This window comes from Phyllobates terribilis, unplaced genomic scaffold, assembly GCF_046119375.1.
Source record: "Phyllobates terribilis strain yellow unplaced genomic scaffold, ASM4611937v1 Scaffold_1__5_contigs__length_1240528914, whole genome shotgun sequence".
In the NCBI taxonomy this organism is placed as follows: Eukaryota; Metazoa; Chordata; class Amphibia; order Anura; family Dendrobatidae; genus Phyllobates; species Phyllobates terribilis.
Window position 1 is genome coordinate 112,465,494 of NW_027362761.1, and position 11,552 is coordinate 112,477,045.

At 44.0% G+C, this 11,552-nt stretch overlaps 1 protein-coding gene across 2 annotated transcripts in view; it reads left to right on the forward strand.

The window, feature by feature from the left end:
* LOC141166021 (protein NipSnap homolog 3A-like) overlaps window positions 1–11,039 on the forward strand; it is a 59,408-nt gene extending 48,369 nt beyond the window's left edge. For both annotated transcript variants that reach the window (XM_073652243.1, XM_073652233.1), the window contains 2 exons: window positions 1,592–1,678; window positions 10,727–11,039. In XM_073652243.1, the coding sequence (XP_073508344.1) occupies window positions 1,592–1,678; window positions 10,727–10,803 (164 nt within the window). In that variant the 3' untranslated portion in view covers window positions 10,804–11,039. The remainder of the gene's footprint in view (window positions 1–1,591; window positions 1,679–10,726) is intronic.
* The last annotated feature ends 513 nt before the right edge of the window (window positions 11,040–11,552 follow it).

Below are 11,552 nucleotides of genomic sequence, written 5' to 3' on the forward strand. Positions count from 1 at the left end.
CAATAAAGGTAGTAATGGCCACAGTGGTGTCACAGTAAGGTAGTAATAACCACAGTGATGTCACAGTAAGGAAGTAATGGCCACAGTGATGTCACAGTAAGGTAGTAATGGCCACAGTGATGTCACAGTAAGGTAGTAATGGCCACAGTGATGTCACAGTAAGGTAGTCATGGCCACAGTGATGTCACAGTAAGGAAGTAATGGCCACAGTGGTGTCACAATAAGGTAGTAATGGCCACAGTGGTGTCACAGTAAGGTAGTAATGGCCACAGTGGTGTCACAGTAAGGTAGTGATGGGCCACAGTGATGTCACAGTAAGGTAGTAATGGCCACAGTGATGTCACAGTAAGGAAGTAATGGCCACAGTGATGTCACAATAAGGTAGTGATGGCCACAGTGGTGTGAAAATAAGGTAGTAATGGCCACAGTGGTGTCACAGTAAGGTAGTAATGGGCCACAGTGGTGTCACAGTAAGGTAGTAATGGCCACAGTGGTGTCACAGTAAGGTAGTAATGGGCCACAGTGGTGTCACAGTAAGGTAGTAATGGCCACAGTGGTGTCACAGTAAGGTAGTAATGGCCACAGTGGTGTCACAGTAAGGTAGTAATGGCCACAGTGGTGTCACAGTAAGGTAGTAATGGCCACAGTGGTGTCACAGTAAGGTAGTAATGGCCACAGTGATGTCACAGTAAGGTAGTAATGGCCACAGTGGTGTCACAATAAGGTAGTAATGGCCACAGTGGTGTCACAGTAAGGTAGTAATGGGCCACAGTGGTGTCACAGTAAGGTAGTAATGGCCACAGTGATGTCACAGTAAGGTAGTAATGGCCACAGTGGTGTCACAATAAGGTAGTAATGGCCACAGTGGTGTCACAATAAGGTAGTAATGGCCACAGTGGTGTCACAATAAGGTAGTAATGGCCACAGTGGTGTCACAGTAAGGTAGTAATGGGCCACAGTGGTGTCACAGTAAGGTAGTAATGGGCCACAGTGGTGTCACAGGGTAGTAATGGGCCACAGTGGTGTCACAGTAGGGTAGTAATGGGCCACAGTGGTGTCACTGTACAAGTAAAATACCAGTACAGGAACAAGAGTCAGTCAGAGGTATAATGTGACAAAATAGGGGTAATGTTTAGTAACGTTACAGTTGAGAACTCAGGGTGATGTCTTAGTACAGCTGGGAAAATAAAAAATACATCGCAGAAAATTTTAGTATTCTTTTATGTTAGTGTATGTAGTAAAGTGACAGTTGGGCTCCATTAGTCTTTAGGGCCCAGGGGTGACTATTCTATCCCCATATAATTAAGCTTTTATTCCTTTCTTACACCCAGTAGTCACAGCAGAGCCATCCTTCATTTGCCCATTACTCAGAGCAGTCCCTAAATCTCGGCAGTACTTCCCCCTTCATTTCTCCATTACCGACAGTGAGCCCCTCTTCCCCCTTATACTCACCTCATGCACACTCTGACACAGTTTGATATTGCAATAGCACTTCTTCATATGATTAATCATACCTCCACTATAAAATTGTTCCAAAATTTTTTACATTTGTGTTGTTGTGATGAAACAAATGTATTTTGTGTGTACGCAGTTCATGTCTTGTGGTGGAATGACCATTCTGACAATCGGGCTTCAGGAAGACATGTGGCTCATGAAGATGCCAGGGTAGTGGCAGCAGGTAAATTACATTGGTGATACGTGTAGATGTCTGGGTTTATTGGTTACTCTGCATTTGGAGGGATCTTATATGTATATTAAGTCTTGTTGGGAGATCTTGATTTTTGTCTGCGCAAGACAAATGTGAACATCTGTAATGTGCCATCTCTAAGAGATGCACTGGCGAAGCTGAAAATCACTCACTCATCTTCTACAACATGGATGCACGTCCTCTGTACCTTCTGGTCAGATTCTGTATATTCTTATCAGTTTTTTGTGGTTGCTCACTTGTATTTTCCATGTCAGAAAGGAGCGACACTTTGGTACGGGAGTAGTGATGAGTAAGTACTAATTGTCAGTGGCATAACTAGAGTCCGATGGGCTCCGCTGCAAAATTTGGACCTGGACCCTACCCTCCATGTTGGTCGGATGTATGGGACTTTGTAGCATTCTAGATCCTGTAAAGATATGCATATTCACCCTACATGTCATAATGTCCCCATCCTGGTACCTTCCTGTAATAATGTCCCTCTGCTGGCCTCTTTCCTGTAACAATGTCCCCCATCATGGTATAATGTCCTCCATCCTGTTCCCCTTCCTGGTATAATGTCCTCCATCCTGTGCCCCTTCCTGGTATAATGCCCTCCATCCTGGGCCCCTTCCTTGCATAATGCCCCCCCATCCTGGGCCCATTCCGTGTATGATGTTCGTTCTGCTGCTGTTTTTCATCACCTAAAAAAAATAAAATAAACGATTCTTCTTACTTTCCAACTCTCCCACAATGTGAGACGTCCTCTCCCATAGCCTGCAGCTGACTTCGGCATGCCCGCCATGCGTATGACATCACTGTCATGCACCGCTCATGAGGGGCACTCGGACTTCAGCTGCCAGCCTCCTATCGGCCGGTGGCATGTATTGTGGTGCAGGGAGAAGGCGGGTTTCTGTGCTGCAATACATTTCAGCTAAATGTGCCTACTGATTTGTAAACTTTTTCAGATTTTTGTTAAACTACATCCACAGACTTAAATGTATTTTGCTTGGATTTTATGTGGTATACCAATACAAGGTAGCAAATATTTGTGAAGTGTAAAGGAAATGATGTATGGTTTTCTAACTTTTTTTTTTTTAAAATATAAACCTGAAAATTGTGACGTGTATTTGTATTCCGCCCCTATCCTGAGTCAATGCTTTGTAGGACCATTTTTGCTGAAATCAGTGCAGCAAGTCTTTTGGGGTATGTCTCTACCAGCTTTGCCCATCTAGAAGCTGAAATTTTTGCCCATTCTTCTTTGCAAACTAGCTGTATCTCAGTGAGATTGGATGGAGAGTGTCTGTGAATAGCAATTTTCAAGCCTTGCCTCAGATTCTCAATGGGCTTTACGACTGGACTTTGGGCCATTCAAACACATGAATATGCTTTGATCTAAACCAGGGGTCTCAAACACGCGGCCCGCGGGCCGCATGCGGCCCCTGAGGCTGCTTTATGCGGCCCGCAGGCACAGACCCCTTGATGATCCCGACCTGGTCCAGGAGGAGCCGCCGACAGCAGCGCTGAATTGCCGCACAGAGACTGTTTCCCAGCACAGCATTTCCAATGACAGCCGCTGACCAATCAGAGGCCAGCAGCTGATATCTGCGTGTCGGCGCAGTGAGTATGATGTCATTGCCGTACGCTGATGTCAGCTGCTGGCCTCTGATTGGCCGGCGGCTGGCATTGGAAATGCTGTGCTGGGAAACAGTCTCTGTGCGGCAATTCAGCGCTGCTGTCGGCGGCTCCTCCTGGACCAGGTCGGGATCGTCAAGGGGTCTGACTCTGTGGTGCCTGCGGGCCACATCTGCAGGAAGGACGCAGAGGGAACGGAGGACAGGTGAGAATCATCTTTTTTTTTTTATGTGTGTGAAGAACAGCACAGGGGGCACATAGCCAAAAGATGGGGACCTGGATGGGGCACATAGCCACAAGATGGGGACCTGGATGGGGCACATAGCCTCAAGAGGGGGACCTGGATGGGGCACATAGCCACAAGAGGGGGACCTGGATGGGCACATACCCACAAGATGGGGACCTGGATGGGGCACAGAGCCACAAGATGGGGACCTGGATGGGGCACATAGCCACAAGATGGGGACCTGGATGGGGCACATAGCCACAAGAGGGGGACCTGGATGGGCACATACCCACAAGATGGGGACCTGGATGGGGCACATAGCCACAAGATGGGGACCTGGATGGGGCACATAGCCTCAAGAGGGGGACCTGGATGGGCACATACCCACAAGATGTGGACCTGGATGGGCACATACCCACAAGATGTGGACCTGGATGGGGCACAGAGCCACAAGATGGGGACCTGGATGGGGCACATAGCCACAAGATGGGGACCTGGATGGGGCACATAGCCACAAGAGGGGGACCTGGATGGGCACATACCCACAAGATGGGGACCTGGATGGGGCACATAGCCACAAGATGGGGACCTGGATGGGGCACATAGCCTCAAGAGGGGGACCTGGATGGGCACATACCCACAAGATGTGGACCTGGATGGGCACATACCCACAAGATGTGGACCTGGATGGGGCACATACCCACAAGATGGGGACCTGGATGGGGCACATACCCACAAGATGGGGACCTGGATGGGGCACATAGCCACAAGATGGGGACCTGGATGGGCACATACCCACAAGATGTGGACCTGGATGGGGCACATAGCCTCAAGAGGGGGACCTGGATGGGGCACATAGCCACAAGAGGGGGACCTGGATGGGGCACATAGCCACAAGAGGGGGACCTGGATGGGCACATACCCACAAGATGGGGACCTGGATGGGGCACAGAGCCACAAGATGGGGACCTGGATGGGGCACAGAGCCACAAGAGGGGGACCTGGATGGGCACATACCCACAAGATGGGGACCTGGATGGGGCACATACCCACAAGATGGGGACCTGGATGGGGCACATACCCACAAGATGGGGACCTGGATGGGGCACATACCCACAAGATGGGGACCTGGATGGGGCACATACCCACAAGATGGGGACCTGGATGGGGCACATACCCACAAGAGGGGGACCTGGATGGGGCACATAGCCACAAGAGGGGGACCTGGATGGGGCACATAGCCACAAGAGGGGGACCTGGATGGGGCACATAGCCACAAGATGGGGACCTGGATGGGCACATACCCACAAGATGTGGACCTGGATGGGGCACATAGCCACAAGAGGGGGACCTGGATGGGCACATACCCACAAGATGGGGACCTGGATGGGGCACATACCCACAAGATGGGGACCTGGATGGGGCACATAGCCACAGGATGGGGACCTGGTTGGGCCACATTAGTACAAGATGGGGACATTACTACAAGATGTTTGCCATTATTACTATATGATGCTAATTGTAAGACAATTTTACTGTATGTGGCCAATTGGGGGAAACAAAATTGTAAAAATCAAAAAAATAAAAATAAAGCATGAAAAAATATTGGGCACTAAAAATGCTGTTTTATATGTAAACTAAAGTAAACACAAAAAAGTACACGTTTATTATCCCACATCCATAAGGACCCAAGCTATAAAAAAAATAAACACGGCAAAAATGTTCAAAAGGTGTATACACAAAAAAATGGTATCACTAAAAATGTCACATTGAACAAAAAATGCGGCCCCCCAAATTCAAATTTTTTCCATTTGCGGCCCATATACCCAGCCGAGTTTGAGACCCCTGATCTAAACCATTCCATTGTAGCTCTGGCAGTATGTTTTTGGTCGTTGTCCTGCTGGAAGGTGAATCTATGCCCCGGCATAAAGTCTTTAGCAGTCTCTAAAAGTTTTTCTTCCAGGATTGCCCTGTATTTAGATTTTTAGCTCCATCCAATTTCCCATCAACTCTTACCAGCTTCCCTGTCCGTGCTGAAGAAAAGCATCCCCACAGTATGATGCTGATACCACAATGTTTGACGGTGGGTATGGTGTTTTCAGGGTGATGTGCATTGTTCGTTTTCCATCCCACGTAGCATTTTGCATTTAGCCCAAAAAGTTCTACTTTAGTCTCATCTGATCAGAGCACTTTCCTCTACATGCTAGCTGTGTCCCCTACATGACTTTTTGCAAACGGTACTTCTTATGGCTTGCTTTCAAAAATTGCTTTCTTCTAGCCACTCCTCCATAATGGCCAGATTTGTGAAGTATACGACTAATGGCTCTCTCACACTGCCGTATTTTCTCTCATGCAAGAGAATCGAGTTGATTATGTTGACACTCGGTCAAACTCTGTCAAGAGATTGATCTGAGTGTCATTTTACTGTGATCCGATTCTCTCACATGAAAGAATTACAGCACAGGTGCAGAGGAGACGGAGAACCTAATATCTCCATCTTCTACATTGTCTCTGTGAGGTACATCGGACTGCACACACACCCATAGACGTGTATGGATGTGCACGACCCGTTTGACGGATGCTGAGATGGTTTTCTTATGCCAAATCGGCATAAGAAAAAAAAAATCACAAATCTGCACTGCCTGATAGTATAAGATTGGTCCTAGTGCTATCCAATAAAACATCAGGTAGCACTCGGCTGTGTTATACACTAGTGTAAGCAAGCCCTAATAGATGTCCTGTCAACAGATTCTCCTACCTGAGCTGATGACATAAAATCCCAATAAAATCCATTTAAGTTTGCGGGTTTAACGTAAAAAAAATGTGGAAAAGTTCACAGGGCATGAATACTTTTTCAAGGCACTGTAAAGGCCTAGGTGGCCTTTGTGCTTGCAGCTATTGTCATTGAAGATTTTGGGACTAGTGAAGAGTGACCGTCTGCACTGCTCACATAAACTACAATGGAGAGAGTTGCATGCGTGGTCTCTTGTTTCCGGAGTAAGAATGGGAGAAACGGTAATTCTTATTCTATGGATATAATGGAGTCGTGAAAGTGCAACCAGCACCTATCGTACATTTTGGATGATGATACACCTTTTAGGTTTTTTTTTTAAACTCTTGGGATTGTGGTCCTCAGACAAGGAAAGGTTGCACAACCCTGTTCAATACAATCTGTTTGTCTTTTTTTTGTCACGTCTCCATATTTGACATAAATAACAAACAATCCATTGTAACACTCACAGATTTTGTGTATGCAATCTGTGGCACAATTTATTTTTTTTCCCCATTTCTGATGTTACCATAAGAACCTATGACTTAAAGCTTATAAGTGGAAAACGGCAGGCTATTGTGTATTTCTATCATGTGGTCTTTTGGAGAATAATGCTTACGCCAACATGGAGTAGAGGCAGTGACCCCTAACATCACATGTTCGTCAGTAAAATTGTTCACATGACAAAGCCTTTGGGTTTATACTTTTGACCGTTGTTTAAATAACCCCTTCTCAATCACTATACTTTCCCCATGTAATACTGTGCGGGTGCCCTTCCAGCAATGTTGTCGCCTCCTCTCCCCGGGCGAGCAGGACATCAGGACAGCAGCAAGCTTACTCCAGATGTCAGTTATGTCCGAAGGAGGTGAGCGTGAAGCGACCGTTGATTGGCTGCAGGGCTCGCGCCACATTGAGCCCCAAGAGGGCAGGCACCATCATCGCACCCTCATCGGAGGTGAGTATAGCTGTTATTATTTTACACAGTGGCGATGTAGTGATTGAGAAGGGGTTGTCCAAGTAGTGGACAAGAAAGTGTTACATTTTAAAGATGGGGGTGAGGGATTTCTGACATTTTAGAAGAATTTGTAAGTTATAAAAAAATAAAGATGTAAAAAGTTAGTGAAGAAAAAAAAAATGGGAAAGCTCTAATAAATTATAAAAATGTATGAATAATGGCTAGGTTGACTCTTGTCAGTTTTTCACATGTGAAGGCCCTATTCATCATTTATGGAGTTTGTCAGTTTTCTTTTTTGTCTTGTGGTATACTTTGCTGCGTCAAATACTTCAAACTGGGTTTATGAATTTCGCACAACATAAAAAATGCTCTTTATTTTTGTCTTTTACCATTTATGGACCTTTTTTTTTTTTTTAGAGCAAAAGGTCACATGATCCATTAAAATGTTTCACACAATTCTAATATTTATGCAAAAATTTCTGGTGTACAATAAAATCATTCCAGGAGGGGTACTAGAATACATTTTGCACTAAAAAATGTAGACTTTTTAAATGGCTTCAGATAATGAATTGGCTACAAATATCTGGATTATAAAAAATTATACCCATAAACAAGTAAAAAAAAAAAAAAATAGAATTCAGAGTAGGTGCAGCATAAAAAAGATTGTAGTACAAAACAAAAATTAGCCTTAAAATATAGGCAAACTTTGAATAATTAGATTCTTATGTGCCCAGTAATTCAGAAGAAATTCTAAAGTGTATGCAAAAACCACTTTCTGCCTAAATGTAATGGCCATTCAAGAAGTGCTTATTTGATCATTAAAGGGGTTTTCGCATGAACAAAGTTAATTTTAATCAATAAATCTTGGAATAATAATAAGTTCCACAATTTGATGTGTTTAAATAAAATGTCCCTGTGCTGAGATAATGTTATAAATGTGCCCCTGCTATGTACTGTGTAATGGCTGTGTCTGACCGTACAGGAACATGGTCTGATCATACCACATCTCCTGGGCCGGGTAGAAGCAAAAGAGTATACGGACAGTACAGCATGGGATCACAGCTGATTCTTTCTGTGAGGTAAAATATTTCCCTGCCTGTTTTTAAGCAATGTTTTGCCTCAAAGAAAGAATCAGCTGTGATCCCATGCTGTAATGTCCTCCTCTGCACAGGAGATGGGGTATGATCAGACCACACGGTCAGACACAGCCATTACACAGTACACAGCAGGGGCACATTTATAAGATTATCTCAGCTCAGGAACATTTTGGCTATGTGCCCACGATGCAGAAATGCTCAGGATTTTTTCCTGAGCATTTCTGCATCTCCCTGGCAGAAAAAACGCATGCGGATTGTACATGCGGATTGTACATGCAGATTGTACATGCGTTTTCCTGCCAGGGACATGCGGATGTGAAGCGTTCTTCACTTGCATTTCCGCATGCGGGTTGACAAGCGCTTTCCAAGCGATTTTAGCATCACTTGGAAAGTGCTTGACAACTTGGTCACACTCCATAAATCCATGCAAACAGCATGGATTTATATAGTGTGACCTAAAGAATGGTTAAAAATAAAAAATAATATCTATACTTACCCTCTGATGGCCCGCTCTGTCTTGATCCCCTCCGTCCCGGCAGCAGTAGACTGAAGGACCTGCCGACGTCAGCGTCGCGTGACCCGTCACATGACTATGACGTCAGCGCAGGTCCTTCATTCCATCGCGAATTGCCTTCAAGCAAGGAGGAGCGCACCGCGGGCCGCCAGAAGGTAAGTATATATATATTTATTTATTTTTTTACAGTTTTCTATGGTACCCGGGTCCGGAGAGAGTCTCCTCTCCTCTAGACCTGGGTACCATCCGCACATTGGAACGCATGGAATGTGCATCTACATATACAGTGATGCGTAATCCATGCGTTCCAATGCAAGTCAATGGCGGCGAAAACGCAGCACTTCCGCAAAATAATTGGTAGTGCTGCGTTTTTTCCCGCAATGATAATCCACAGCGGAAATTTCCGCAGCATGTGCACAGCACATGGGGATTATCATTGGGGAACATGACAGACCTTCTACCATGCATTTTTTAAGCGTTTCTGTCGCTGCGGAAACGTTTAAAAAACGCATCGTGGGCACACAGCCTTTAAACACATCCAATTGTGGACATTATTATTCATAAATCTATTGATTAAAATGTTGATTAAAATTAACTTTGTTTGTGGGAAAACCCCTTTAAGGCCCAAACTCATTGCAACAGTTGCTCATTCAGCAACAATTAGGAGGCTAGGAAGAAGTACGAGGGGTGGTAGACCTATCAACATAATTGAACGTAGAAAATGGGAATATATTATCATGCATGCATTCAGGCAAGCAGTTTGTCTTTAGGAGTCATTGACCTGGCAGGGTATGCAGGACACAACCTCTGTGTGCTACTGTACAGGCCCTGTCAGGTGGCCTATGTACAAAATCCAAAGGAGCATGCCAGTTTTTTTATAGAATTTTTTTATAGATTCTGATAAAAAAATATATACTTCTACATGAAGCAAGAGACTTACTGAAGCACAATAGGTGTCCATACACTTTTATTTGTCCCATATTAAAGACCTACACCATTAAAGGTAATCTGTCAGCAGGTTTTGCTATGTAATCTGAGAGCACCATAATGTAGGAACAGAGAGCCTGATTTTAGTAATGTGTTACCTTGGCTGTGTTTTGCTGTTTCAATACAATCAGTGTTTTATCAGCAGATTATCACTAGAGGACAACTGGCCTTGTGCCTCATAGTCCAACCACACCCACAGCACTGATTGATCAGTTTTCTGTTAATAAACATTGTACACAGAAAGTTGTGGTGTGGAAGGGGTTATACACAGCTCAACATCTGAGCTTTGTTAGATCTGCAACAGAGAAAACTGTGATTCTATCATAACTGCTGCTCCCAGTGAACTAAGTGATACATTGCTGGAATCAGGGTCTCTGACCCTACCTCATGCTGCTGTCAGATTACATGGCAAAAATCCGCTTACAAATTCCCCTTAACAAGTTCTGTCCTTAAAACAGGTACTACATTAGTTTTAACCTCCACCAGCAAAGATCTTGGTGAGGCCTGATTTTTCTTTGAAGTCTATTTTGTTTATGACTATGTACTGTAGTTATACATAAAAAAAAATCAAGGATTGGATACTAATGTCGTATAGTTGCACAGAGGGGAATTTAATGTTCCATTTTGGAGAAAAGAAGAAACAGACTAGGACCCTTTAGCTCCCGAGCTCCAAAGAAGCTGCCCTGGAATCCATGGAGAATAACATAGGGATAAAAGCTTGTGATGAAATGCAGTAGCGTTGGTAGCTGTGTATGAGTCCATCTTTTCATTGCTCGCTCAAGTTCTAAACACTTAACGCTTTTTAAAATGTTTTAGTCCACACTATGTGAAAAAAACATTTTCTGCCTTCTTTTTTAGTGCGGGAAAGCGTGGGGTTTCTTGATTCACAGCGAAACTTCCTCCTGGTTCCAGCTCCATTCTCCCCAATGAAGTAATGCCTGCCATTCCTCATGGATATCTTGATGAAGTCAACCCCAACGCATATTGAAGGACTTTTCACTTGTCAAATACGTACACATTTGAGTCTGTTACGACTTTTATACCAGATTTTATCTACGTAATTGATTTGTGTGAATCTGAAATATGTTCTCTGTACAATGTTACAATTCTTTACAAGCGGTTGGTTAACTGTGAAAGCATTTCTGTATTAAAAAGATTATGCCATGTAGAACTTCGGCTGATTTTTTTTTAAATTTTTTTTTTTACAGTCTGATTTAATTCAATAGATCGCTTTGCCAAGTGTCTGTGTGTGTGTATATATTATATAAGTATGTATATACAGTATACTCATCAACATTGAAAGGATGACTAGGCATCAAAAAGTGGAAACAAATCAGAAGTAGGGTATCTGCACACGTTAAGTATTTAGTGCAGAAATTTCTGCACCATTTGTGCATCTCTTTTCAGGAAAAGTGCTACATAAAATCCGTTTTTTACATGCGTTTTTGGTGCAAATTAGTATGAGTGAAAACGCTGAAAGAATTGACATGCAGATTTAAATCTGCAGCAAGTCAAAAATAAGCAACGTTTGCATAAGACTTAAGGATTCTCATTTACTTTGCCAGCATCAGGAAACCCTTCAGGTTTTGTGACAAATCTGCACAGAAAACAAAATGCGACAAATCTGCAATGTGTGCACAGGCCCTTTTTTGAGTACGAGCACCGAAATACACGCACTTAAACA